This window comes from Diceros bicornis, chromosome 2 (genome assembly GCF_020826845.1).
Source record: "Diceros bicornis minor isolate mBicDic1 chromosome 2, mDicBic1.mat.cur, whole genome shotgun sequence".
In the NCBI taxonomy this organism is placed as follows: Eukaryota; Metazoa; Chordata; class Mammalia; order Perissodactyla; family Rhinocerotidae; genus Diceros; species Diceros bicornis.
The window spans coordinates 91,726,758-91,754,641 of NC_080741.1; the positions used below are offsets into that span (position 1 = coordinate 91,726,758).

General features: G+C 63.7%; 1 protein-coding gene across 3 annotated transcripts in view; it reads left to right on the top strand.

Annotated features, from left to right (window-relative positions):
• The window catches only part of PLXNA1 (plexin A1), a 55,560-nt gene that overhangs the window by 12,830 nt on the left and 14,846 nt on the right, over positions 1 to 27,884 (top strand). For 2 of the 3 annotated variants that reach the window (XM_058566809.1, XM_058566805.1), the window contains 20 exons: positions 8,263 to 8,403; positions 9,366 to 9,466; positions 9,800 to 9,923; positions 10,016 to 10,169; positions 10,530 to 10,629; positions 12,085 to 12,199; positions 15,688 to 15,888; positions 17,954 to 18,050; positions 18,121 to 18,314; positions 18,432 to 18,583; positions 18,675 to 18,795; positions 19,135 to 19,271; positions 20,564 to 20,731; positions 21,012 to 21,105; positions 21,317 to 21,556; positions 21,640 to 21,783; positions 22,121 to 22,355; positions 24,982 to 25,124; positions 26,638 to 26,894; positions 27,281 to 27,347. In XM_058566809.1, coding sequence (XP_058422792.1) covers positions 8,263 to 8,403; positions 9,366 to 9,466; positions 9,800 to 9,923; positions 10,016 to 10,169; positions 10,530 to 10,629; positions 12,085 to 12,199; positions 15,688 to 15,888; positions 17,954 to 18,050; positions 18,121 to 18,314; positions 18,432 to 18,583; positions 18,675 to 18,795; positions 19,135 to 19,271; positions 20,564 to 20,731; positions 21,012 to 21,105; positions 21,317 to 21,556; positions 21,640 to 21,783; positions 22,121 to 22,355; positions 24,982 to 25,124; positions 26,638 to 26,894; positions 27,281 to 27,347 — 2,985 coding nt within the window. The remainder of the gene's footprint in view (positions 1 to 8,262; positions 8,404 to 9,365; positions 9,467 to 9,799; positions 9,924 to 10,015; positions 10,170 to 10,529; positions 10,630 to 12,084; positions 12,200 to 15,687; positions 15,889 to 17,953; positions 18,051 to 18,120; positions 18,315 to 18,431; positions 18,584 to 18,674; positions 18,796 to 19,134; positions 19,272 to 20,563; positions 20,732 to 21,011; positions 21,106 to 21,316; positions 21,557 to 21,639; positions 21,784 to 22,120; positions 22,356 to 24,981; positions 25,125 to 26,637; positions 26,895 to 27,280; positions 27,348 to 27,884) is intronic. The other variant, XM_058566810.1, reaches the window with a different exon arrangement.

Consider the following 27,884-nt stretch of genomic DNA (forward strand, 5'->3'; position numbering starts at 1 on the left):
AGGCCCTGGACTGCTGCCGGCGGGGCCTGCCTTGCCCTCCCCAGCCCTGTGGCCTTCCCTGACCCCCCCTTTCTCAAAGCCAAGAGGGGGCAGGCCCCACCCCTTGGTGCTCATGAGGTGTGCCCCCAAGCCAGCCCTGTGCTGGTTCCATCCCTGCTGCAGGGCCCCGGGGCCGGGCTGGGTACGGGGCGCTGCCTGCTCTGGTGGCCATGCCAGGTTGGGAACGTGGGCCCGTTGGCCCAAGCTTCCAGTTTTTCAAGAGAACCCAGAAATCCGTATTTTGTGTGAGATCTCTTGATTGTTAAACGTTGGCAGATAATCCACGTGTTTAGAAAGTGTTATGGGCCAACCTAAGGTGCGGTGAGCCACCAGGTTGTGGCTGGGGATCTGGGCAGATGCACCGGGGTGCCAGGCCTCAGGCCGGGCTTGGGCTGGCTGGGCCTGTCCAGAGCCCGGCTGACAGGGAGGCCTGCCCTGGCAAAGCCCCTCCTCCCTGGGCCTTGGTTTTCTTCCCTCAACGCTGGATGGGCCGTGTCACCTGGGGGCTCCTGGGAGGCCCACAGGTGGGTTGGCGTTCCTTCCTTTGATATTCATGCAGAGGAGAGACCGAGGGCTGCGACCACAGACCCCTGGCGCTGGGTCTGGCGGGCCTCCATCCTGTGCATGCAGACCTTCCCGGCATGCCTGCTGTTGCTTCGCCCTTGGGCACCAGTGCTTCGCCCTTGGTTGCTGAGGGCCTGCCATGTGCTGCTCTGGGCCTGGGCTGCTGGGGACAGGGACACTCTTACCCTGCAGGGCCCCTCACATGTCCAGAAGCTTCCCTTTGGATGCATCTTCCCACTCCCCTGGCATTACCTCCCCGCAAGATGGGTTTCTGAAATTCAAAGATCCTGCAAGTCGAGTGGTGCTTCTGGGACCTCTGTAGAGCAGTTGTCAGCAAGTCCTCACAGCTGGGGCCGCCAGCACAGGCTTCTTCTCAGGGTCCCCACGCCAGGGCCTCCCTGCCCCCGGCTGAAAGCCTGCTTGTTGTTTCCAGCAGGGGCCCCTGCTCCCCAAAGCCCAGGTCTGTGCGGGAGGTGGGTGGGGGACTGTCCTGTGGGGGAGCCCCTGCGGGGCTGGGGGCATGGACAGGCATGGTGGCACCTCGAGAGATGCTGGGCAAGACTGGGCCCTGGGTCCCGCCCCTCAGCTGCGGGGGAGCACCACCCTCCCCCAGCCCGCTGCCTGTGGCCCTGTGGAGTCGCGTCTCGTGTCGTGATGGCGTTGATTTCCGGCAACTTGCCTTCCAGAGGCCTTTAGGTGTGCCGAGGGGCAGCCTGCACCACTGGCGTCTACATGCCTGGAGGTGATCCTGTCGTGCTGACATGTGGGCCCTGAGCACATGCATGCGGCTGCCTGCAGCATGGCAGAGGTGGGGGCAGGGAGGTCCCTGGCGTCCTGCGTGTGGCTGCTCTTTGACCGACGTCCGCTCTGAAGTGTGACGTCCCTGTAGGAACACGCGCAGCCCTGGGTGTGCAGCCTGGGACGTGTCACACAGGAGCACACTGGGCACCCCGTCCTCCTGAAGCCACCCCCTCAGTCACTCCCCTCCCCAAGGGTCACCTTACTGGCTGACCTTTGTCCCCAGGGTGGCTTTGCTGGTGTTTGGACATTTCATGGGTGGAGTCATACAACATGCCTGCTCTCATCTTCCTTTTCTTAGTGCCGTTTGCGAGCCTCACCTCTGCTGTCGTGAGCAGCAGGGCTGGTCTGCCGAGACGGTGTTGTGTGTTCCCAATACACATGCGGGTGTACTTCCTCTCTTGGTGGATGCGTTGTTCCGTGCGGGTCTGTGGTGGGCATTGCTGCTGTGTGCAGTTTTGTGCACGAGTTCCGTGAACGCAGGGCCGCGTTCCTGTTGGGTTTCTATCTGGGGGTAAGGCTGCCAGCTCTCCGTTATTTTTTTGTCCTGAATCTCGAGGACTGTCTGTGTTGCTCTTTCCGGGACCAGGTGGTGGACGTGTGGCAGTGCCTGGCAGGGTGGTTGGTCACTGGTCGGTTCGCAGCCGGGTGCTCATGGCGGTTTGCTGGGTCCCGGCCACGCTCCATCTCCCTGGGGTTGTTGGTGGGGAGTGGAGAGGTTCCAGCTCTCTGCTTCCCGTGTGTCTTAGCTACTATGCCTGTGGGGCCCCGTGGGTGCGCTGCCCCTTTCTGCCAATGGCAATGTTCCCCGAAGCCTTTGGGTGGCATTGCATGGTGCCCTGTGGAGGTCTGTGTCCTGGGGAGGGTGTGTGCACTCTTTCTGGTTCTTTTGGGCACAGCTGGCCACAGTGGGCTGAGCCAGAAGGGCACAGGGACTTCTTCTCTGTGGGTCTCTCTAGTGCCATCCGGCCCCTCATGCCGGAGCCAGGGCTGCATGAGGGTGCGTGAGCGCTGCTTCTGCTTCCCAGTAGACGATGGCCCACGGATTCACCCGTGGGGTGCACGGAGTGTCCTGCCCCAGCTCTGCACTCCAGGCCCATCTCCCTGTGGGGTCTGGCTGATCAGGCCTTAGCTCCCTATGGGCACCTGAGCACCTTTGATAAGAAGGATGCTGTCAGGTGCAGGCCAGTGGTGGCCCCCTCTGCCCAGTCAGGGCTGGCCTCATGAGTGCCTAATGTTGCCACCCACCGTGCACAGTGCCCCTCCTCCACGGCAGACAGGGCCCTGCCCTGCAGGTCCCATCCTCTCAGGGGTCAGGGTGTAGGAGCCCCTGGCAGCACAGTGAGGTGGGTACAGAGGCCCAAACAGCCCAGGGGGCTGGGGACCCACTGATAAGGGTGTTTTGGAGAGAGGGAACAGCAGGGCCAAAGCACAGAGGTGCCCTAGTGCATGCTGGGAACTGAGCAGTGCTGGGGGGTGGGGGCGCACGGTGGGGGAGGCCCCACATGCTGCCTCAGGCACCCCTTATTCTGCATGTGGCAAACAACTCTCTGGCGACCCTGCAGTGGTCAGTGTTGGGGGGAGGGAGCTGTCCCGCAGGATTCTGGGAGAGGTTTTGGAGGTCTGGCCTGGGCAGCTAGAGGACCAGGGTGGGTTGAGAAAGTGGAAGGAGCCGGCATCTGCCCGCTGGTGCTTGGACACCCAGCAGGTGGGGGTAGCGTGGGTGGCGTGGGTCTGTGAAGTGAGTGCGGGGGTGCTGCAGTCATGGACGGGAGGGCGGGCAGCAGACGCCTCTTGGGTTTGAGACAAGGACGTCCAGCCGGGTGGTGGCTGCTGCCTGCCACAGCATCCTCGGCTGGATCTGGTGCTGGTGAAATCTCAGGCTGCAGTGGGCACCCTGGCCAGTTCCTGCTGAGGACAGTCCCAGTCAGTGACATGTGATAGAAGGCCATGTGACCGATGCCTCCTCATGGCCCAGCGTTGTGCAGCCTCCACAGCAGTAGGGCAGATTCCCTGGGGCAGCTGGGCACCTCTGTCCCATGGTAGGCTCTGGCCTTGGGGCCCCAGACTCCAGACACCTTCCAAGCAGGCTGCTCACTTTTGGAACAGTGAGCTTCTGAATTCTCGTGGAGCTCTGTGAGGTGGCTGTCCGTTGGCGGATGAGGAGACCAAGGGTCAGAGGGGACCACTGCTTGCATTGGTTGGTCTCTGCTTTCCATTGTCTGTGTGTTGAGGGTTGGGGGTGGGAAAAATGAGATTTCTGGGACCCTCCTTTCTACCTCATCAGGTGTGTCTGGCCCAATTACAGCCATTGGGCCTCCTGCAAATCATGTTTTAATTATCCAATTACTGGCAAGAGGAAGTTGCTAATTACTTTTCCAGTATCAACTTCCCCTTGGCCTTTCTGAGAACAGACCGGGGAAGGGGCCTGGAACCTGCCCCCAGCCAGAGAAGGGGCAAATCCTGTGGTGGCTCGTGGTGGGGTGAGGAGGGGTCTGGGAGCTGGGTCCATCAGGGCCTCAGCCTTGGAGCCTTGACCAGGAAGGAGAGGGGAGGGCGGGCTCCGTGCCCCTTGAGGGTCCTGCAGGGAGAGGGTGGCAGAGCCTCCTGCCCCTCACGCAGCCTCTTCCAGGACCACCCTGCCTCCTGGGGCACTGGGACCAGGCTTGGCAGCTGCATCTGTTGAAGGAAGGGAGGCCGTGAGGCGCCAGCACCATGGCCAGCTTGCTGGCTGTTACCCCCTGTCCTCCGCCTATCCCACACCCTCGGTCCTGTCCTCCTACTCCCCACGCCCACCCCCAGCTCGAGACCAAGAATCAGCTCAGACAGTGCATCCTTACTTTACAGATAGGCACACGAGGGCTGCTGTCTTGGGGTGGGCAGAGCAGGGAACTCTGTCCTCTTACCAGTCAGGGCCAAGCTGGGCAGCTCCCTGCCTCCGGGTGGCTAGGGCGCGTGCCGGCCTTGGCAAGCAGCCTGGATGGCCCAGACATCCTCCCCAGCAACCCTACCCGCCCTCTGCCCGGAGAATGGTCCCTTTGTTGCCTCTGGACGGACAGCTGACCTGGCTGGGCCGTCAGCTGCCTGCCCGCAGCAGTTGGCCAGGGCCGCGCGGTGATGGGTGCAGGGGCAGCCAGCTGGGCTAGCCTGGGACTCGGGCCTCCAGGGCCAGGGGCTGCCCACCCGCTGTTTGCCACCTCCCCTTGGCTCCAGGCAGGGCTCCCTCTGTGGGGGACCCCACCTGGTGTGTCCTGGGCCCTGGGGCCTGCTAGCCTGGAGGTGAAGGTGTAAACCTGCTCCCTGGCCTGTCTGTGGGGAGGGGCAGGTGGTGCCCCATGGTGGTGGTAGGTGCCTAGCCCATGGTCAGCACTTTGCCTGGCCCTGGCACTGACAGGCCGTTGGGGCCCAGCCCTTCCCTGGGGGTGCTAACAGCCCTTGTGCCTCAGCTCAGAATCCTGGGGACTGCCCAGTGTACAGAGTAACAGGGAAGACCCTGGGGCGGAGAAGTGGGCAGAGCTGGAGGGCCTGGGCAGAGGCTGGGTGGGGATGGCTGTGTCCCTCTGGGCCAGAGCCACGGGTAGTTGGGTGCCCAGGCCTGGCGCAGCCTGGGAGGCGTGCCCGGGGAGGCTGGACGGCTCCATTCAAGCCATCTGGGTGGAGGGGGCCCTTTCTCAGCCAGTGTGGGGAAGGGCACCATAGCAGAGGGACCTCTGTGGTCAGGGCTGGATTTGGGCCTTGAAGTTTTCTGAGGTGGGGGTGGGAGGGAGGGCGGTTGTGGAGGGTCATGGTGGTCTTTGGGGAGAGGTTTGCGGAGCGCAGAGGTGATGCTGGAGGTGGGAACGTACGGAGCCATCAGAATCTCCTGTGTGCTCTGCACGTGCGGCTGCCCCAGGGTGGGCTGCTCCCGGGTGGGTGGCCCTTGAATGGACAACTGTGGCGGGCGTGTGGCGTCAGCATGCACAATGCCACAGCGTGTCTCTCTGTCCTGCCAGCCGCCTAGCCCTGCGCCCGCCCTGTCCACCCCTTCTCCTTGGAATGCTCTCCTGGCAGCGTGCTGTGTCCCTCCCCCACTTTTGGGGCAGGCTGTGTCCCCAGGTGCAGCTGGCAGTCCAGGGCCCTGGGTTCCTCTGGCAGGCCCTTGTGAGCCTCAGTTTACCTGTCTGTGCTGCATGGGCTCTGCAGCCTGAAACTGGCCAGGATGCAGCAGGCATGTCCCCAGAACTGGTCATTCCCGGCTGGTTGCTCCCTGACTGTTACGTGTGTGCGTGCAGAAGCCCTGCTGAGCCTGGACCATGGCTACTCAGCACATGTCATGAGCCTCTCACTCATGTCGCGTCCACCTTGGCCTGCGGGCTGTGCCTCCCCAAAGCCCCTGCTCACTCTGTGCCCTCCAGGAATGCCCCGTCTCCCTGGGGTCTGCCTGTGTGCGTTTAAGAGCTGTGGGCTGCCCAGTGTTGGGCAGGTGGGTGGACAGATGGGTGCGTGGAGGATGGACAGCTGGACGTGCATGCTCCCTGCCGCAGCTGTTGGGTGCCACCTGTTGGAGTCGGCATGCTGGCAGCCCCAGGGCAGGGGCGTTCCAGAGCCTGGGGTGGCCTGCCTCCCCATCTCGCCTTCCCCAGGACCCCGGGAGGCTTGCTTTCGGCCCACCCCCTGCCATGCCTCAGAGCTGCTGTACCTCCTGGATGGACCTTCCCTATAACAGTTCCTTCGTCCCCTGTTTGGGTGGGGGAGTTTCTTGATGTGACATCCACATCTCAGCCCATACCTTCATCTCTGAGTGGGGAGGTGCATGGTAGGCCTGGCCAGGGAGTCAGGACCGGCACTGCATAGCCCCTGGTGGTCAGGGTGGGAGAGGCTGTGGCTCCTCGTGTGTCCCTGTTCAGCAGACAAATGCCCCCTGTCGAAGCCCTGGGGGCAGGCATCCCTGGTAAGAGCGACCAGGCTGGGGGCAGGGGAGGAGGGGCTGTAGACCTGGTGCGGGGCGGGATGGGGTCTGGCCTGGGCTTCTGGGCGCTGCAGGGGGCGTCTGCAGGGACGGGGGCAGTGAGGGCCAGGGTTTGGGGAGAAATCCTGAGTCCTGATTTGGGTTATTTGGGTTCAGATTGGGTCTGGAGCTTTGTGTCCTAGCCTGCCACCCGGGCCCTGTCCCCCTGTCCCCAGCTTCCTGGTTGCTGTCCAGGCTGGCCTTGCTGGGTCTGTGTGACTGGCTGCTGGGGTTTGGTGATGGCTGTGGGGCCTGGCTACCTCGTGGCTCCTGCTTGGCACACTGTCTTGGTCCTTATTTAATCCTCAGAACAGCTCTGGTGTGGGGAGTGCTGTCTGTCATCCGCATTTGACAAGTAGGGAGACCGAGGCAAAGAGAGGTCCAGCACCCCACTAGGGTTGTGCAGGTGGGGGGTGTCTGAGCCAGGGCTTGGGCGCCGGCCACGTGGGTCCTGGCCGCGCTAGCCCTCTGCCGTGGCTGATGTCCTGCCTGGGCCTGCCGCCTCGAGGAGGTGACCCTGGGCTCCCTGTGAGCAGCACTGCCCACAGGCTGCCCCCAAGCAGGGCAGGAGGTGTGTGGAGTTGACTAGGCGCAGGTTGGGGTCCTGTCCAGGCTCCACCCGCGGGGGCGCTGAGGTGGGGCTGCCGTGGCCCCTTGCCTGGCACCACTCCTCCCAGAGCCGGGGGCTGGAGCTGTTTGGGCAGCTACGGGCCCAGCCCAGGGCCGCCTCCCCCTGCCCAGCGCTGGGTTCGGCTCAGCTCTTCCGGGTCTGGTTTGACTTAAGCCTGCCTGCCTGGCGGGGAGGCAGCTGAGCGGATGTGGGGGGTGCCGCGGGCTCTCAGGAATGCGGCCCTCCCCCTCTCCTGCAGCCGGCAGCCTCTGGCCCAGAGACACAGCGCCCCACCCTGGCTGGCCGCCCTCGCCCAGCCCCTGTTGGAGCGGCCTGCAACCCACCCCAGCCAGTCAGACCTGCCCCGGCCCGTCAGGGTGGGGTGCAAAGGAGGGGTAGGAGCTGAGCCCCGGCCCCGGCCCCCGAGGTGGAGGTGGAGGGTGGGCTGGCCGCGTGGTTCTACCAGAGAGGGGAGGGCCTGAGCAGGGCCGGCCACCCCTGCCCTGGGAGCCTGCCCGGACCGGCTGAGCTGGGCGGACGCCCCAGGAGTCCCATCTCTGGAAAGCCCCCTGGGTCTCTCTGTTAATTAAATACATTTGTTTGGTAAAAGCAACTAAAAATACTTGCAGCCTCGCAAGCTGCGGAGGAGAAGAGCTGGCTAATTAACGCCCGGTTTGTTTGGGATCTGGAATATATTTCCATGCTGATGACGCCCTACCTTCTCTGCTGCCTTCTTGCGGGGGGTGAGGTACCCCAACTCCTGGCTGCCCTGGGACTCGCTGGCGTCTCACGCCGCCTCCCCTACCTGGAGGCTCTTGGTCTCACTGGTTGGCTGCACTGGCCATCCCATGCTGCCCACAGGCCCTAGGGCCTCTCCCCTACGACCCTGCACGAATGTTCCCTCCCCTGGGACGCCCAGCTGGGCCCCGGGGAGGGGGGCGCCTACCGCCTTTGCCCTGGTGTCGCTGTGCAGCTCCGGGCGGGAGGGGGGGGGCCCACTGTGGTTGTCTTCAGCCCCCAGAGACCCCCACCCTGGACCGTGGCCTCTGTTGACTGATGAAGGGACTAGGCCAGGGCCCACACAGACTGGGCCTGGGCTGCAGTCTGTCCTGCCTGGGCTGCTGAAGATGGGGGGCCTGTGCCTTGTTCTTGCAGGGTTTGGGGGAGCAGCTGGGGAGGGGCTCTGGACCGCCAGCCTTAAGAGGGTGTAGGGCTGGGGCAGGAGGGCATGGGCACAGCCGTACTCAGGCCCTCGCTGCCACAGATCCTGGTGGACCTGGCGAACCCTGGTGGCCGGCCAGCCCTGGCCTATGAGAGTGTGGTGGCCCAAGAGGGCAGCCCCATCCTACGTGACCTGGTCCTCAGCCCTGACCGCCAGTACCTCTACGCCATGACGGAAAAGCAGGTAGGTGCTGTGCTGCCAGACACTTGTGGGGTGGGCCTGCCCCGGGGAGCTGGGGTGGCTGCCGTGGGCCCACAGTGTCCACACTGCTTCTAGGTTCTCCTGGGCCAGGTTTGGAATTCCCACTCCTTCCTGAATGCCTTTGTGTCTACAGGAACAAATATTTGAATGAGAGCGTTATCTGGGTATCAGTGTCATTGCAGGATTTGGGGTGTGCCTCTGGGTCCCCAAGTTCTCAGGCTGTGGCCTGGCCCAGCACTGGCCTCGTCTGCCTGGTGGGGGCTTTGGGCAGTGGCCTCTGTGGGGCCTGTGGCTGGCCTGGCCCAGCTCGTCAAGGCCATGCACTTGTGTTCTTGGCCTGGCCTGCTTAGAGCCAGCTTTTGCCCTTCTGCTCAACCTGGTGACCCCATGGCAGTTGGGAGGGTGGGCACGTTGTGGGGCAGGCCGGGGCACACATCTGGTGAGGCCAGGCCTCCCTTCTTTCTTGGCTGCTTTTCTCCTCTGCCTCTCTCCCAGCTGTTGGGTGGTTCTGTCTCTCTGGGGACCTCAGGGCCGAGCAGGCAAGGTCGGGGTATGCAGGGCCCAGTCTCCCTTCATGCTTAGGATTGGGGCCAGCGAGCCCATGGCTCCCTCAGGAAGCTCAGAGTCCAGACAGGTGAGAGAGGAAGTGGTGGGGGCTGTCGGTTCTTCCCTGAGCGGCTTACCTGTGCTGACTGGCTTGCTCGCTGGCTGCTGCCACCCTAGGCTCCCAGGAGAGAGGCCTGGCCTGCTTGGCCTGACTCGGCAGAGTCGAGGTCACCCAGGACTGCCCTTTGAATAGACCAGCCAGGAGGCAAGCTCCCTGGTGTGTGGGGAGAACAGGGTTGGGTCAGGGGGCACACCGTGGTGGCAAGGAGGTGAGGCTGGCGGGGTCCCTGGGAAGGGCCTGGTGGAGGCCTGATGCTGAAGTCCCCTCCTCCCACCAGGTGACACGAGTGCCCGTGGAGAGTTGTGTGCAGTACACGTCGTGTGAGCTGTGCCTGGGGTCACGGGACCCCCACTGTGGCTGGTGTGTTCTGCACAGCATGTGAGTCTGAATGGGGTGCTGGGACGGGCAGGAGGGCCGTGACGCCCCAGCCAGGTGGTCTCTGACCGAGAGGGCCCAGGTGGCCTCCCTGTGCCTGGGCGGGCATGGCTCCCCTCCGAGCTCCTCTGGCTCTCATGTGTGCAGGATGCTCGGGTTTGGTGGTTTCCTGTGCCTGAGATGGTGAGCCCAGCTGCACCCCAGTGAGGATGGGGTATGAGGTGTCGCTGGCGGGCTACCCTAAGTACAGGCGATGGCCCTGCTGAGCGGGCCGTGGGCTGTGGGCGCTCCTCTGGCCTCCGTGCCGCGCCCAACCTCGGTGCCCTCTGCCTGCAGCTGCTCGCGTCAGGACGCCTGCGAGCGGGCGGACGAGCCCCAGCGCTTCGCCTCAGACCTGCTGCAGTGCGTGCAGCTGACCGTGCAGCCTCGCAATGTCTCCGTCACTATGTCCCAGGTCCCGGTAAGCGCGGCTGTCCAGGCAAGGGGTGGGGGGCCGAGAGCGGGTGATGGGACCCTGCTCACTTCCTACACATTCTACCTTGGGGCCCCCAGCTCGTGCTGCAGGCCTGGAACGTGCCCGACCTCTCTGCCGGAGTCAACTGCTCCTTCGAGGACTTCACTGAGTCTGAGAGCATCCTGGAGGACGGCCGGATCCACTGCCGCTCGCCCTCCGCTCGAGAGGTGGCGCCCATCACGCGGGGCCAGGGTGAGTGCCGCCGCGGGCTAGGTCTGGCGACACCTGGAGGAGCCCTCCTGTGGGGAGGCGGACAGTCACTGGGGCCAGTGAGCGGGTGTCACGTGGTCGCCGAGGAGGATGGCAGGGGACGGAGCAGCTGCCTCCTGGGGGTCGTGTAGATGGAGGAAGGGACTGCAGGTGCAGAGACGCAGGGGGCCCGCCTGCTGTGCTCAGGGTCCGTCCGCAGGGCCGGAGGGGCTGCAGTGCGGCAAGGGGCCATGCACTTGGTGGTTGGGAGGTCTTTCCTGTTCACGGCGTGCCCTGTGCAGGGGTCCTGGGTTTGGAGGCCCCAGGTGGCCCTGGTGACTCGGGCCTGCACTGCTGCTGCAGGAGACCAGCGGGTGGTGAAGCTCTACCTGAAATCCAAGGAGACGGGCAAGAAGTTCGCATCTGTGGACTTTGTCTTCTACAACTGCAGCGTCCACCAGTCGTGAGTGTCCCTGGCCCTCCTGCACCAACATCCAGCGGGGTGGGGCATGGCACAGTGTGGCCTGGTGGTCAGTGCGGGAGGAGAGGCCCACCGTGAGAGCCGCCCGCTTGGCAAGGGGCCAGCAAGGGCAGGGCTGTAAGGCAGCCGATGGGCCTGAGGCCGGGGCAGCCGTCCGAGCCGGCCTGGTGCGGGAGTGACGTGCACTGGCTCACATGTGGTCAGTCTCACCGGCTGCCATGGTGTGGGCAACGGCCTATGGGCGTCAGAGTGAGGTCAGGAGCTCCCAGGGAGGCTGCTGCCTCGTCCAGGCGGGAAATGGCTGTGCCATGCGACGGTCCACTGCGTGCCTGCCACTCTGGCACGAGAGGCGTCGAGGTCCTCTTTGGTTCACGTCAGCCCTGGGCTGGGGGAAGCTGGGGCGTGCGGAGCCAGGGGTGGGGGCTCTCCCTGCTGCTGGCCCTGGGTGTGCTGCTCTGCGCTTGTCTGAGCTGGGAACACACCAGTCTCAGAGGAAGAATGGGGGAGGGTGAGGACCTACTGTGCTAGAGGGGCGCCCTCAGCCTCATCCCTGACCTGAAGGGTGCCCAGCTGGGAGGGCCAGCGTGAGGCCTGGGGGCAGTGGGATTCAGCCTCAGAGCCAGAGGCGCCTGGTTTTTCAGTTATGCCTTCATTTGTTGGCTGACTCACAGGCTGACTCCCTCCCAGCTCTTCCTGGGGCACCCACTGTGGGCCTGGGTGTTATTACCAGGTACGACCTCTCCATCCTGGGCAGGTGGGATCTTGGGGGCAGGGCTGCACTCCAGAGCTGGAGGGGGTCAGGAGCCTCTGGAGAAGCAGTGTGGCCAGTGGGCTGGGAGGCCCTGGAGAGAAGCCAGAGGCGGCATCCTCTTGGGGCTGTGGATGCCACGGAGGCCATAGGGATGACGAGGTGCGAGCGTATGTGAGGCTGTGTGGGCCGGGGCACTGCAAGGCCCTGTCCAGGCCCTGGGCACGTGCTGGAACGAATGGACGAGCTCCTGCCAGGCAGAGCCTGCTCTCTGTCAGGGAGGCCATGTCTGCCACGGCTCTGAAATTGAAAGTGTGGTTCCTTAGTGGCACTAACACGTTTCCAGTGCTGTCAATGTGTGGCCTGGTGGGCCAGTGGTCACCAACAGTGGACGGTGCAGGATTTGGGCGTGTCCATCATCGGGAAGGTTCTGTCGGCCTGCGCTGGGGCGGACTGTCTTGTGATCGAGTGTCTGGAGGAAAAGTAGTGGAGAGGGAGGGGCATGCTGGGCGGGTCAGGGGGTGAGACCAGCCAACAGGGAAGGCCTCTCTGACTAGGTGAGCAGCAGCCTGCGCAAAGGCCGTGAGGTGGTACTGTGAACAATAGCTGGAGGACCAGCAGGGAGGCAGTGCGGCCCCCGGGTTGGGGCCCAGGCTGCCCAGCCTCACTGCCCTGCCCTCTCTTTGCAGCTGCCTGTCCTGTGTCAACGGCTCCTTCCCCTGCCACTGGTGCAAATACCGCCATGTGTGCACGCACAATGCCGCTGACTGCGCCTTCCTGGAAGGCCGAGTCAACGTGTCCGAGGTAAGGCCTTCCTCGGGGCTCAGGGTTTCGGAGGTGTGACAGAACCGGTTGTCACCCGCAAGTGGGTCTGAGAGAGCTCCCATGAGTGGCTGAGATGCTAGCCAGAAGGTTTGTGGGGTTGAGAACATCCTCCAGGGCTGTCTTTGCCTGCGGTCAGCCAGTTGCGTTTGTTGGTAGTCACCGGATCTCCTTTGTGACCCTCAGGGGAGGCCTCAGACCCAGCCCCTGCCCCTGGGACTCTTCTTGGGGGCGGCAGACCAGAGGGACAAAGGGGATGGTGTGGGGAGGGGACTGTCCACCCGTTGCGGTGGGAGCCTGGAGCATGAGGTGTCAGGCAGGGCGAGCGTGTGGACCCAGCACCCTGAGTCCATGTGGACGAGGGGGCTCGTCAGGCTGCCTTGTGGGCTGCTGTCGGTTTCTGCAGTGATTTGAGGTGCTGTGTGGTGATTGATGGGGTTAGGTAGTAATCATTTTGGAGCTTGGGCAAGGCACTGACTTTATTTATGAGCAGCAAGTGCTTTCCTCCTGGAGCCCGAGGCTCTCAGAACCAGGGTGGGCCGACCCGGGACCTGCCAGGAGGGAGTCAACCAAGCGGGCTCTTAGAACCGAGGCTTTCAGAACCAGGATGGGCCGACCAGGGCTCTCTGTGTCCAGCCTGCGGGTGCAGAGCCAGGACCTGCAGCCAGGGCCCTTGCCTTGGCGGTGGACACCATGCCAGCCCATGCCCGTGGGCTGGACAAGGTGGGAGGGTATGGGTCTCACCGGCCGTGGGGAGCTGGGGGCTGCAGCTGGGCTGGGCTTCCCTGGACAGGCCTGGGGCAGAGGAGACCCAGCATGCGTGGGGCCACCACCGTGCTGTGGGCCCCTCCTCACAGAGCCTTCACTGGCCACCCCCCACTGTTGCCCCATGGACCTTTTCTCCAGTCCCTGGCATGATGTGGCACATGGTGGGAAGAGGCAGCAGTGGGGGGTGGGCTGAGAGCCGGTGGGACCATGGGCATTTGGGGGCGATAGCACCTGTGATGCCGGCAGTGTGAGGGCCAGATGTGGGGGCGGGCAGTGGGCTTCCCTGGGAGGGCAGCCTGCATGACGTATCCTAGGGCGGGCGGGGGCCGTGGGCAGCAGGAAGGTGGTGGGACTGATCCCTGTGGGGTTAGTGACCCCGGGGTGCAGGGCCTCAGGCAGGGCTTCCGTGGGCCTTGTCAGCCTGTGGAAGTGGAGCAGCGAGTGTAGGCCCCTCCTGAGGGGTTTGCCCCTGCAGGGCTGGCTGGGCATGATTATGGGGTCGAGGGAGGGTCGTTTGGGGATGAAGTGATTCCACAGGTGCTCCCTCTTTGGCTGTAGTCCTAGGCCTTATGGGGACAGTTCTAAGGACTGGAACACATCCACAGAGTTAGCTAGCTCTGTTGTTTGGAAGGACCTGGCCTCGCCCTCAGGCCCTCGCCCCTCTCCGGTGGTCTGGTTTGGCTCCACAGGGTGCCCCTTGCTCAGGAGCACGCTGACACGACGGCGTCTGGGTTTCCAGTCCCAGCTGTTTTCTCCAGCTTCCTGCCCTGTGATGCGGAGGGGTCCCCGAGAACGCCACTCTTCGCTCTGTCCCTGTGCTCTCACATTTGCTCGATTTGGTTCAAGGCAGGAGCCACCAGAGTGTGTTAGGGTGTTGAGGAGGCGGCAGGTGCCGACTGGACGGCCTAGCAAAGATCCCACGTGGACACCCCCAGAAGCAGAGCCCGCACTCTCTCTGAGGTGGGCACCCGCAGAAGCAGAGCCCGCACTCTCTCTGAGGTGGGCGCCCCCAGAAGCAGAGCCCGCACTCTCTGTGAGGTGGGCGCCCCCAGAAGCAGAGCCCGCACTCTCTGTGAGGTGGGCGCCCCCAGAAGCAGAGCCCGCACTCTCTGTGAGGTGGGCGCCCCCAGAAGCAGAGCCCGCACTCTCTGTGAGGTGGGCGCCCCCAGAAGCAGAGCCCGCACTCTCTCTGAGGTGGGCGCCCCCTGAAGCCGGGATTTTCTGCTGGCAGTGCCTGGTCTGCCTCTTCAGGAGTGGGGAACTGGCCAGCATTTCCACACAAGGGTTGTGTTGGCAGACTCATCACCAGCAGGGCCTGGCCCTGGGCTAGTGGTCACTGGGTCCCTGGAGGTAGAACAGAGGGCAGTCTTCTCAATTCTGACTTGATCTGGATAAGCTGAGGAGTTCTAGGTCAAGCGAATGGGAATCTAATTGAATCATAAAAACAGAGTTGTGGCCCCTCAGTGCCTTACAGACTTGCGCCAGTTGACAGACCCAGAGTCCCTTCAACGAGGGAGGCTGGTCCCCTCAGGAAGAGCCCTGGTGTGCTGCTGAACACCCGTACCGCTCGTCTTTCTCCCAGCTCAGCCTGCTCCCAGGCCACTAGGGCCTGGAAGGAACATCAGAGCCTCGAGCTGACCCCTCTTCACGGCTGGGGTCCCCAGGTGCCAAGGCCCAGCCACAGCGAGACTCTAGCCTGATGGGGACACAGAGCCTCCTCCCTGAGACAGCACGCTGCCCTCCTGGGCAGAGGGGAGAGTGTCTTTGCAGAGGGGAGGTATGAGGTCAGGGGGTGGTGAGAGCAACGCCCTGATGGCCAGAAGGAGCCCAGCTGCTGAGGGCCCAGGAGGGGAGCTGTGCTGGGAGGCAGCAGGAGGGTCCCTCGCTTGGGGGCTAGTCTGCGCACTCCTTCAAATGGCCAGGGGAGTCCTGGCGTTGCTGTGGGCCCCTGAGTGCATGGCCAGTGGTCCTCCATACGCGTCTCCATCCCCTGCCTTGCTCTGGTGGACACAGGGCATTTCTGCCAACTCGTGGTGAGTGGTCAGACTTTCTTGCCGGGCCCTGCCTGCTCTGCTCCCCCAGTACGCCCGAGAGGCAGCCCGGAGTTCAGACCCCTTCCTCAGATCCTGAAAACCTCTGCAGGGCCGGGGCCAGGCCGCCTTGGGGGCTGTACCGGGGCTTGGGGATTACGGCCTGTTTTCAGCATCTCTATTTAAAGCCACCTCAGCGGCACCCCGGGAGGCTGTCTCCCTGCAGAGGCTGCCACCCGTGTGCGTGCCGCAAGGAAGCCAGCCCATTGCATCAGGTATTGTTGCCGAAGCCCTGGCCCCAGGGGCCAGGCTGTTTTTCTGCCCAGCTCTAGCTATTTTTATGCTCCCCGGGCTGCAGCTGAGAGCTTGCGGCCCTAGTGCCTGCTCTTGGCGGCCTCTGCCTCTAGGGCCTTTTCACCTGCGGGCCCGATGGGTCCCAGAATGCTAGACAGGGCGAGGCCCTGCCCGGGTCACAGTGTGCGGCCACAGCCTGGCGGAGCGCAGAACCCAGGCCTCTGTTCTGAGGTCCTCAGTCTGCCAGTGTGTACAATGGGCACAGTGGTGCTTGCCCAGGGAGGTGCAGGCTCCAGGCAGACAGTGGTCTGGGTTGCAGTGGGGTGCATCCCACTCGTAGCACCACTCCCGGGCTCAGCCAAAGTCTTGCCACTCCAGGACTGCCCGCAGATCCTGCCCTCCACGCAGATCTACGTGCCAGTGGGCGTGGTGAAGCCCATCAGCCTGGCTGCCCGGAACTTGCCGCAGCCGCAGTCGGGCCAGCGAGGGTATGAGTGCCTCTTCCACATCCCGGGGAGCCCGGCCCGCATCACCGCCCTGCGCTTCAACAGCTCCAGCCTGCAGTGCCAGAACTCCTCGGTGAGGCGGGGTGGAGCTTGGGGGGCTGCTCAGGACCCCGTGTGCCAGACTGAGCCAGTTACCCTATCAGCCTTAGGATCTGGTTTCTGTTCTTAGCAAAAAGATAGGGCATAGGCAGGTCTGCCCTGGATAGTTCAGAAGGCACTTGGGGCTCTCCAGGCCAGTGCCTTGCCCCTCAGGTGTGCCTGGGTGTGCAGGTGAGCAGGCCACAGGTGCTGCCACGCCGAGAACCACCCAGACGTTTGGAGGGAGCACGTCTCGGATGTGACAGTGGGAGTGGGCACCATGCACAGAAGTGGCGGGATAGGCAGATGTGCCTTTGTGTAGGGTCTTTAGGACACGGGCGAGGAGGCCGGGTTGAGGGTGTGTGGAAGCACCCGTGTCGTCATCACTTTGTGCATCCAGGAGGCCAAGGTCAGGCGAGCGCCGGGCACTCAGCTGCTTTTACGTGAAGTCCTGTGGGCAGACGTAGACACTGCTCACACGGCTGGTGCATTTGCACACCAGCAGGTGGGTGTGGCCTACGTGCCAAGAAGCGGCCACGTCTGAAGCCTGGAATCTCATAGGACAGTTTTAAAAGCCTTTTATCAAGTCCAGTGAGTTTAGTGATGGTGATCACTGCAGAGCCACAGCCTTCCCTGTGCGGCAGGAAAGTGGTGCCGAGTTGGCAGTCCTGAGGCCAGACTCAGGTCCTGCTTCCTCCCCTGGCTTGCTCTGGGATTGCTGGCAGGCCTTGGTTTCCCCATCGGTTCAGAAACAGTGTTGTCGTCTTTGGGAGAGCAGTGGATTCCCTGGGCCAGGTCAAGGCCCTGATGGGCGGGTGAGTGCCTCTGGGCTGTGTGCAAGGCCTGGCTGTGGCCCCCACCCCCTAGAATCCCCATCCCCTAGAATCCTTGAGGTCAGAGGTCTGCCCCCTGCTGGTGGTGGTGGCCCCTGTGTGTCATAGTAGGGTGGGTGGAGGTCTGGGGGTCACAGCAGGCTCCCCGGGCAGGCTGCCCCCTCAGCTGGGCCCTTGTTCTCTGCGCCTTCCTGTCTGTCCTGTCCTTTTTCTCCTTGCTGTGTCACTGATGGCTATTGGCCCCACTTTCCACCTGCATCTCTTTGGCTCTTCTGGCCTGGCTGCTTCCACCCTCTCCTTGCTCTCTCTGCTCTCCAAGGCCATCTGTCTGTCTCCCTACATCGCCATCCCCCCATCCCTGTCCCTGAGCCTCTGTTGCCTCTGTCCTTGCACTCCTCGCCTACTCCTACTCTCCCCTCTCACCAGACCCACATTTATCTTTCTTGCAGCCGTGTTTAAAGGGAAAAGAGAGTATCAGGGAATTTGATAGGATCCCATTGAATTCCTGCAGATAAAATAACAATGAATTGCTCTGGGATGGTGTGGAGGTCCTGAACTACAGAAAGTGGGATGCAGCTGGGAATGCTGGGCCTGGGCTCCCCGGGGGAGAGGCTGTGTCCCTGAGCGCAGCCTTGGCGGAGCAGGCAGAGCCTCACCTGACGGTGCTTCCTGCCGCCTGTGCCCAAGGCACGGGGGACGCACGTCTCGGACCTCAGGGCAGTCCCAGTGTAACGACTGCTGTCTGTTCAGCAGGCAAAGAAACCGAGGTTCACAGAGCATCCCTGGTGCACGTCCAAGGGGTGCAGCTGGGAAGTCCTGGTTTCCTGGTGGAGATGACTGCAGGGGGAAGTGGGAAGGTCACCCTGGACTATGTGCCTCATGTGGCTGCTAGGGATAGAGGCTTGGCTGGAGAGTGGGGGCCGTGGTCACCGGGAAGGAAGCCGTGTCTGTGTGGGGTGAGGAGGGTTGAGGGAGAGCTGGGTGTGTAGCAGAGGCTTAGTTCTGGTGGGCAGACGGCTCTGTGGGGTGTCCGGCTCCACGTTGGAAATGCCGGTCTGGACAGGCAGAGTCCTGAGACCCCACCCTGCCAAGCCTAATCCCAGGGCCCTGTCCCGGAGGTGGCCAGGAGGGCCCTGCAGGCTCTGACCTGCTGCCTGGGAGAGTGGCCTGCGACCCTGGAGCCTGGGTTGTGCCGCATGGCCTGACTGCCCCGCCTGCTGCCCGCAGTACTTCTACGAGGGCAATGACATCAGCGACTTGCCAGTGAACCTGTCAGTGGTGTGGAATGGCAACTTCGTCATAGACAACCCTCAGAACATCCAGGGTGAGCCGGCTGGGGCGGCCCTGGGGGGAGGGGCTGTGGGCGAGCTGAGCTGACCGTGCTGCCCCTGCAGCCCACCTCTACAAGTGCCCGGCCCTGCGGGAGAGCTGTGGCCTCTGCCTGAAGGCCGATCCGCGCTTCGAGTGTGGCTGGTGCGTGGCTGAGCGCCGCTGCTCCCTGCGCCCCCACTGCCCCGCCGACTCACCCACCGCCTGGATGCACGCCCGCCACGGCAGCAGCCGCTGTACCGACCCCAAGATCCTCAAGGTAGGCAGGCCTCCTGGGCCACCAGGTGGGGGCTCCGACCCAGCCGGCTGCCTGCTCTGCATGGCCCTCGCGGCATGAGAGGGCCCTCGCCTGCATCCCAGCCTCTGCTTCCCACAGCTGTCCCCCGAGACGGGCCCTCGGCAGGGCGGCACACGGCTCACCATCACGGGCGAGAACCTGGGCCTGCGCTTCGAGGATGTGCGGCTGGGTGTGCGTGTGGGCAAGGTGCTGTGCAGCCCCGTGGAGAGCGAGTACATCAGCGCAGAGCAGTGAGTGCTGCCCCGGGGCAGGCGGGCCGGCGGGGAGGCCCCGACGCCGCTGGACCCCACAGCCCACTGAAGCCCGCCTGGTGCCCCACAGGATCGTCTGCGAGATCGGGGATGCCAGCATGGTGCGGGCCCACGACGCCCTGGTGGAGGTGTGCGTGCAGAACTGCTCCCCCCCCTACCGGGCCCTGTCGCCCAAACGCTTCACCTTTGTGGTAAGCCCCATCTGGCCCGGCGCCCTCTCTTCCCCGGGGGGCCGGGGGGCTGTGAGATCTGGTCTATGCAGGGGCTGGCTCAGCCGAAAGGCTACCTCAAGTGATGGGCTCGTCGTTGTCCTGTGGGCCCCTCACCCAGCATCACCTGTTTCCGGTCTCGCCCTCCCCTCTTCATCTCCAGGGCCCAACTCCAGGTCCTCTGCGCGCCTCGGCCCCTGCCTGTGGGCTGTCTGAGAGACCGTGAGCGCAGGGCCTGGGGTGCGGATGGAGATGCAAGCAGGCCTCTGGCCCGAGGGGCAGGCCTTCCCTGGAGCTCCAGCAGGTTCCTTCTTCCCGTAGACTCCAACCTTCTACCGTGTGAGCCCTGCCCGAGGGCCTCTCTCGGGTGGCACCTGGATTGGCATCGAGGGCAGCCACCTGAACGCAGGCAGTGATGTGGCTGTGTCTGTCGGCGGCCGGCCCTGCTCCTTCTCCTGGTACGGGGCGTGGACAGGGAGTGGGGGCCTGAGGCACAGCTGCCTTCCCCTTGTGGTGGTTGGTTCAGATGGCTGCGTGCCCCCTCCGTTGCCTGGGAAACAGGGAGGATGTGGAGAGCCCGGCTGGGGTGATCACTGTGGAAACCCCCAGGGCAGAGATGGTTGCCATGGAGACAGGCTACCTCCAGAGTGGGCAGGGCAGGGGGCGGGGCCAGTGGGTGGGCTCAGCTGAGGGGCAGGCACAACTGCCTATCCTGGGGTAGGGATCTCTTGCCCACATAGAAGTATTTTTAAAAATTTTTTAAGAGAGAAAAAGGAATCTTAACAAAATCCCTGAGGCTCCAAGTGGATAATTTTAGATTAGGGATGATAACGGAGCAGCCCTTTAAATATTTTCCTGCAGTAATTACCCGTTATCAGGCTAATTATTGGTGTTTGCAGCCTTGCCGCTTGAGCGCGCCTGGCGGCTCTGGCTGTGGTAAAGGAGCTGAGGGGACAGGGACCCAGGTGCAGGCAGTGGCTGGCTAGCCACTCGGTGGGGGAGACCTGGTGCCCCTGCCCCGCTGGCCACCTCATTTTGCATGTTCACAGCCCAGGCCCTGTCTTAGCCCATTCAGATCAGGGGTCAGTGCAGGGAGGGAAGTGAGTGCAGCACTCCGTGGAGCCAGAGTTGGTGCGAGCCTGGCGCTCCGGCTCTCCCAGGACGCTGAAGCCACAGGCTTAGTGGAAGCAGCACTGCAACAGGTGGGAAGGTCAGGCCCACGAGCTCTGTCCCACTGGCCACCCTTGGCCACTGATGGGCTGCTGCGGGGCTTGTGTTGAGACCCCTGTAGGCCCCTTTCCTGCCAAGTAGGCCTGCTCTCGGTGCCTGCCTGGGCTGGGCCCACCACACAAGTCTGGGCACGGGCAGTCTTGGCGGCTGATGCTGCGGAGGAGGCAGAGGCTGGCGGGTCACCTGGGGAGTGAGTTCAGGAGGCAAGACCTGCCCCTCAGCCAGGGAGGTGGCCTGGGCAGGTCGGTCAGGCAGAGCCTTGAATGCCAAGCAGGGCCGTGTGGAGGTAGAGGGAGCCAGGCTGGGGCCGAGGGTGGGCATAGACATGCCTGGCCCATCGGAGGGGCTGATAGGTAAGGCGGCCATAACGACCATCAGCCACCTGGAGGAAGGTCCCCCATTTTGTGGGTAGGCAGGTGAGTCCAGGGAGGTCCAGTGACTTGCCCACACGCCTGTTTGTGATGGATCCTCAAAGGTGAGTCCAGCACCCGTGTCCTCACTGTCCCACCGGCCCCTCCAGGAGGAATTCCCGGGAAATCCGGTGCCTGACGCCCCCAGGGCAGAGCCCTGGCAGTGCCCCCATCGTCATCAACATCAACCGTGCTCAGCTCACTAACCCCGAGGTGAAGTACAATTATACTGAAGACCCCACCATCCTGAAGATTGACCCCGAGTGGAGCATCAACAGGTGGGGGCTTCCCCCAGCCTGCCCTGAGCCCCAGTGACGCCCTGTCCCATGCCATGCCGCTGAGGACCAGTGCTACGCACCAGGCTCCTGCGCCAGGCCCTCCTCTTTCTGCTTCGTTTGTGTGGTCCTACCCCCAGGCCTCCAGTGCCGAGAGACCTTGTGCTGTTTGTCATCTTTCCTGGGGGCCGGGTGGTGTGGCTGAGCTGCTGCCCAGTATATGCTGGGCCTGGGCAGAAGGGCTTAGAGCATCTCCCATGACCCCCACCCCCTTATCTTATAGCGGAGGGACCCTCCTAACGGTCACAGGCACCAACCTGGCCACTGTCCGAGAACCCCGCATCCGGGCCAAGTACGGAGGCGTCGAGAGAGAGAACGTGAGTCCTTGCCTGAGTCTGGCCCGCCTGGGCAGCTGGTGCCTCCGTGGCCGAGCTTGGAGCCCCAGTGAAGGAAGCTGGCTCTGCTGGGCTGGGTGGGGGCCTCTGTGTGCAGGCACGGCAGCAGCCCTGCCCTGCTGGTTCCTGCGCCTCGGTGCCAGGCTTCATGTGGTGAGCAGCCGGCCCAGTGTCCTGGCGTCTGTGTCCTCAGAGCTGCCTGGTGTACAACGACACCATCATGGTGTGTCGGGCCCCGTCGGTGGATAACCCTGCCCGCAGCCCGCCTGAGCTAGGGGAGCGGCCTGACGAGCTAGGCTTCGTCATGGACGACGTGCGCTCCTTACTTGTGCTCAATGCCTCCTCCTTCGTCTACTACCCTGACCCCGTGCTGGAGCCGCTCAGCCCCACGGGCCTTCTGGAGCTGAAGCCGAGCTCCCCTCTCATCCTCAAGGTGGGCCTAGTCAGCAGGGCAGGGCCCTCGTGGGGGCCGGCTCCCTTGTGGGGGCCTCTCTGGCTCACCCCCGTCCCACACAGGGCCGGAACCTCCTGCCACCCGCACCGGGCAACTCAAGGCTCAACTACACGGTGCTCATCGGCTCCACGCCCTGCGCCCTCACTGTGTCGGAGACGCAGCTGCTCTGCGAGTCGCCCAACCTCACAGGGCAGCACAAGGTCACGGTGCGTCCGCGGCCCGGTGGTCTATGCCCTGGCTCTGATCTCCTACACCCCTCCCACCTTTGACCTGCTGACCCTTCCCCACCCAGGGCAACCTTAACTCTGTGACCAAGCCCCAGATTTGCCTCCGGCTGAGAAGGACCTGCAACTAGGCCCTCGCCCAGCCCTGTTGTCCCCTGGCAGGCCTGGTGCTTGCCCTGGGTCCCAGCGTCCCCACCCCTGCTGACTGACCACTCCAGGCCAGGGGCAGTGCTGTGGGGGTCTTGAGAGCCATGGGTCAGGGGCTCGGAGCTCCGAGTGGGCGCGGCGCCTCCTGAGTGGCCTGCACCCCCACCCCCAGGTGCGGGCCGGGGGCTTCGAGTTCTCGCCGGGCACGCTGCAGGTGTACTCGGACAGCCTGCTGACCCTGCCCGCCATCGTGGGCATCGGCGGGGGCGGGGGCCTGCTGCTGCTGGTCATCGTGGCCGTGCTCATCGCCTACAAACGCAAGTCGCGAGATGCCGACCGCACCCTCAAGCGGCTGCAGCTCCAGATGGACAACCTGGAGTCCCGTGTGGCCCTGGAGTGCAAGGAAGGTCTGTTGGGGCTGCGGGCGTGGGGCGCAGGGGTGCAGGGTTTGCTGAGGCTGCTGCCACCTCTGAGCCTGGCCCTGTCGCGTCTGCTGACTTTGCTTGGTCTACGGTGTACTCGATGGCCTCACTTGGCTGGGCTCAGTCTCAGGGAGGCGGGCAGGCGCCTGACTGGCACCTGCAGCCCTGGAGCCCTGGGGTGGGTCCAGCTTCTGTGGGGTGCTGCTTACGACACAGACTCTGGACCCAGGGAGCCTGCATTTGTGTCCCAGCTTGGGGACCTTGGACAGGCATGTCGCCTCTTCAGTGTCCTCATGTGTCAAGTGGGCACTGGGTTGCCCACTTCACTGGGTGTCGTGAGTGCTGACCCAGGTGGGCTGTGCAGAGCCCGCGGGACGTGGCGAGTGCCGCCTGTGCTGATGTGCCGCCGGGCGGGTGCCGAGGAGCAGGGCCCTTGCTTCAGACCCTCAGCACGCACGCCTCGGCATAGGCTGGTCTTTTCCTTGAGGAGCTCTTGTCTCAGGGAGTCAGGCTGCAGCCCGTCCTCCCAAGCTGGGGCCTGTGTCTGTCAGGACCCTGGAGTGTAAGTGGCAGAAATCAGCTCAGGCCAGTCTTAGCGGGGCACGTCCTGCAGGGTTGTGTGTGGGGAAGGCGCAGGGCGCGGCTGGCTTCTGGGATGGAAGCTCCATGAGCTCTGTCTTCAGGAATCCTTTTGTCTGTGACTCCTTTTTATGTCTGCTGACAAGATGGCCACGGTGGGTGAGCTCTACTTCCCCACTGGGCCCAGCTCTGGCCAATCCCTGGTGCCCCCAGTCTGCACCCCTGAAGCCCCTGACTGAGAGTGGGCTGGGGTCGGTTCCGGGAGAGTGGGATGATGTGGAAGGCAGGGGCCGCAGACGTGGGAAATCGGCCATCGGTGGGCTGGGAATCAGTGGAAAGAGTGAGGGTAGTAGGCTCCAAGGTGGAGCAGAGGGTGTCCCCAGGGGCTGCCTGTCTCTGTCCCACGTGTCACAGGGAGGCCAGTGTGCCTGAGGCCCCAGCTTGTCCCTGGCAGAGCAGATGCTCCCGGACCTGCTGGTGTGCTAAGGGCGCTGCTGCTGACTGGGTGGGTGGGGATTGAGTGCTGGCAGCAGAGGTGGGCGCTGAGGCCAGGGACTGTGGGGGCCCCTGCTCCCTAGGACAGAGATCTTGGGCTGCACAGTGGCCACTTGAGGGTTGGCAGACAGCAGCCTTGGCCTGTGATGGCTGACATCAAGCCTGCCAGCTTCGCTGGCTGGGTGTGAGATGGCGTATCATGTCTGGGTGTCCTCCAGGGGCTGGACCAGCCTGGGGTGACCCCCACCTGCTCGTGGCCCTTGGCTCACCGTGTGCCTCTCGGAGCCCCACCTGAGAAGTCTGGGGCTGTTACAGGGTGAGCGGAGCAGCACTGGGGATGACCGAAGGCTGTGGAACGTTCGTTAAGTGCTGGGCGTGACCTTGAGCGTTCTACAGCTGTGAAGTAACGAACGCTTGCAGCTCTGGGAGGCTGACACTGGAGTATTTCCGTTTTCAGATGAGGAAAGGGAGCTAAGTGGGGGAAGGGTTTGAACGCTGTGTGACAGCCTCGTGTCCGTAACAGGCACAGCATTGGGTTGTTATTAACGGCCCTAGGACTAGAGTGTCTGCGTGCCCAGGACCCTGCCTGTTTTAAAGCTCAAAGTCTCGAGCTCTCTTGGTCCTGGACAAACCCCCCCGCTTGGTGGGCCGTCCTGGTGGGACGGAGGCAGGTGTGTGGGGGCTGGGTGGGAGCAGGTGGGGGCCTCCCTTGGGGCAAGGATGACTGTCCGCTAAGGCTGATGTGCGTGAAGCTTTTGTCTGCCAGGGTGCTCCAGGGCCGGCCAGGCGGAGATAACCAGATGGCTGGCAGTCGTGCCCAGGAGATGAAGGCCCCAGCTCTTCATTTAACCTGCCAGCCGTCCCCCACAGCCCGCCCAGCACTCCTCTGGCTCCTGATCAGATAGTGCATCCCTCGGGCTACTGCAGGGCTGACACTTCACAGCTCTGGAATGTTCCGACGGGGCCTGCCCCTGCCCTGCCTGCCTTTTTTTCTGAAAGAAACAGGGCCGCCTGGAGAGGGGCCCGTGGCGTAGGGCCTGCTGGCCTGAGCTGTGTGTGTGGTGGTTGTCAGCATGGAGGGCTCGGGGGCTTGGGGAGAGCCTGCAGCCCCCTGGCCCTGGGCTCTGCTGCCTGCTGCCTTCCACACCTGGCCACGTCCTTTGTTTTCCCAAGCAGCAGAGGCCAGGGGAACCAGGGCAGGTGGCCTGTGCCCAGAGTGGCAGAAGGAGCCAGCACCCATCGTTACTCTGCCCCCATGTGCCAGTGTGAAGTACAGGAGGCCCTTCTTAGCCTCCTGGCCCCAGCGCGTCTTCTGCTCTTGTCTTAGTCAGTCCTGTGACGACTCAGGGTTTTCCTCCCTATGTGAGGGCTGGGGAAGCTGAGGCGCAGATGGGCACAGTACTTTCCTGAAGGTCACCTGACCAGCAAGTGGCCGAGCCAGAGTTTGAGTCTAGCCCCGAGTGTGCAAGGGCTGGGGCATCGGGAGCGGCGGCCGGGGGCCAAAGGGCACCTGCCTTGACACGTCGTCTGGCTGCAGCCTTTGCAGAGCTGCAGACAGATATCCACGAGCTGACCAATGACCTGGATGGTGCCGGCATCCCGTTCCTCGACTATCGGACGTACGCTATGCGGGTGCTCTTCCCTGGGATCGAGGACCACCCGGTGCTCAAGGAGATGGAGGTGGGCTGCTGGCTTGCGGGGGCTCCTTTGGTGCTGATGGGCAGCCGGAGGGTCTTGGGGGATGGCCCGAGCTTGCTGGAAGGGGCACTGGCAGGCAGGGCCCTCAACTCCCTACAGTGCCACAGGGGCAGAGGGAGGAGGACCTAGTGGGGGCCTGGGGCGGGCACCGGGCATCATCCCAGTGAAACACCTTTAGGTGGGCTCCTTGGGGCCCACCTCTGTCGTGTTGGGCCCTCTAGTCCATCACGTACCACCTGCAGCTCACTCGGGCTGTCTGCTGGGTGGTTCTGGATGCTGACCTTCACTGGGCAGGGGCAGCTGCCCTGTGTGCTGGGAGGTGTGGGCACCTGGCTGGAGTTTGTGTGGCTTTCTGGGGGAGAGCAGGTGGCTGACGCAGCACAGAGGCTTCCAGAGAGCTGGGCTTTGCTTTGTAGATGTTGGCAGCACTCAGTCTGTTGGCATGAGCCTGCCGAGGGGGAGAGGGCTGGCCCCCAAGTCCTCTGGGGACCTTCCAGTGGCAGGCCAGGAGCCCAGTCCACTGCTACGGACAGGCAGGGGCTCGGCAGATTGGCTCTGTCATGCTCTCTGGCCGAGGGCATCCTATCTCTGCACACTTCGGGTGTTGGGGGCCTCTCTCCCACGTGGCTCCATTGATGGGACGTTCCTTCTTGAGCTGAACCTGAACGGGTCTTCTTGTCACTCTGGCTTAGACCCAGTGCATTCCCTGGCATTGCTGCCATGTCAGGGGTTCCGCATCCTCCTTCTGTCTGGTCTGTCTCCTGATGTTGCCATCTGCCGTGTTGATCTGACTGCTCTCTTAGCTGTGACTGTGTGTTCCATCTGGGACCTGTCACCTGTCTGCATGGGGCATTTGCCAGGTGTCACTGGCAGCCTGTGGCACAACCTGGTCAGGAACCTCCTACCCTGACAAGCCTTGGTGCAGATAAAGGAGGGAGCAGGCACCCTAGAGCCAGCCACGCCTGCATTCCACCCCCTTTTCCCACCTCCATGCTGTGTGGCCCTGGACAAGCCTCTTCCTTTCTCTGGACTTCGGTGTCCTTGTCTGTGAAGTGGGGAGGGTGGTTTCTGTGTGAATGGTTGTTGTGACGGTGGAGCTAGACAAAGGACGTGCACTTGGGGTGCCCAGCAGATGGGGCATTGAGTCAGCCTTCCTCTGAGCTGCTAGAGTCGGGCTGCAGGAGTTGCCGGTCCCAGGATTTGGCCACAGAGAGAGTGGTAGGAGCAGGTCCTTGTTCTGCAACCCCCACCAACACTGGTATTCCCCCGTTCTCTGCCTGCGATGGGCCTCACAGGCAGCTGCCAGGCCACGTCCATTCTGCAGAGGACAGTTGAGGCCCAGGGACCCGTCAGGGCGATGTGTGACCCACCTCCAAGGCCTGCTGTCTGGCCTGCTCAGGCCTGGACAGCCCCTGGACCAGAGGCCTTCCTCTCCTGCCTCTCATGTCAGGGCTGGGTTCCCCCATGTGTGTCTGAGCAGGCCTGTGCCCCCCAGGTGCAGGCCAACGTGGAGAAGTCGCTGACGCTGTTCGGGCAGCTGCTGACCAAGAAGCACTTCCTGCTGACCTTCATCCGCACGCTAGAGGCCCAGCGCAGCTTCTCCATGCGTGACCGTGGCAACGTGGCCTCGCTCATCATGACGGCCCTGCAGGGCGAGATGGAGTACGCCACGGGCGTGCTCAAGCAGCTGCTGTCGGACCTCATCGAGAAGAACTTGGAGAGCAAGAACCACCCGAAGCTGTTGCTGCGGCGGTGAGCCTGCGGGCGGCTGGGCGGGCCAGCGGGTCTGTGCCTCCGGCCTGCGGGCGCTGGAGCCCTACTGGGTGCCCGGCCCTGAGGCGCTGCTGTTGTGGTTCTGTGGGGAGGCTTAGCTTCCTCTGACCCAGTATTAGGAGCAGGGACCCAGACGTGTTGGGCACAGGGGCCCCACTCTAGGGACACCTCCTCGGGTCTGTCAGTGCCAGGTCTGAGTCGTCACGCTCAGAGGCTGGCTCTGGGGCGGAGAGCTGGGGTCTTCACGGCAGCTGCCTGACACCCGTGGGTGCCTTTCGAGGCCTGACCTTTAGCAGTGCAGGAGAGCAGGGTGGACGGGCCTGGTGGCGAGACTTATGCCACCCTTGCTTGTGTTCTGTCCCCAGGACTGAGTCGGTGGCAGAGAAGATGCTGACCAACTGGTTCACCTTCCTTTTGTACAAATTCCTCAAGGTAGGCGGGCGCCCAGGAGGAGAGAATGTCTGAGGGGGGTTGTCGGAGGCAGGTGAGTGGGTTCAAGGGAAACGGGAGACCAGAGCGGGCCGGGCAGGTGGGGCCTCAGCCCACAGTGGCTCCCCTGGGGCCGGGTCTCAGCATGAGCTCCCCCAGGACCCATGCACCTTGGCCCCTTTCCTCCTCCCTCCTTGGGGCTATCCAGACCTCCCAGCTGCTGAGACGGGAGTGGATGCTCCAGCTCTGCAGCACACCGTCTCGGGCCCCGCAGCCGCGTGCGGCCGAGCTGGAATTTGGGTACAGGCCCGGGTCTCTGCACTGTGCTAATGGCTGGGAGCTAAGGATGGAGGGGGGTGTCTGGGCAGGGGCCTCCATATGTCTTGTCCAGCACCCAGTGCTGGGCCAGCCTGGGAGGTGTCAGGGGCTCCTGTTGGCCCCCCTTGTGGAGAGGGGGTGACCACCTGGGCTTCGTCTGTGGTTGCTCAGAGAAGCCCCTGCTCAGGCTGGGGAGAGCCCTGAGCCCCAGGAGGTGGGTCC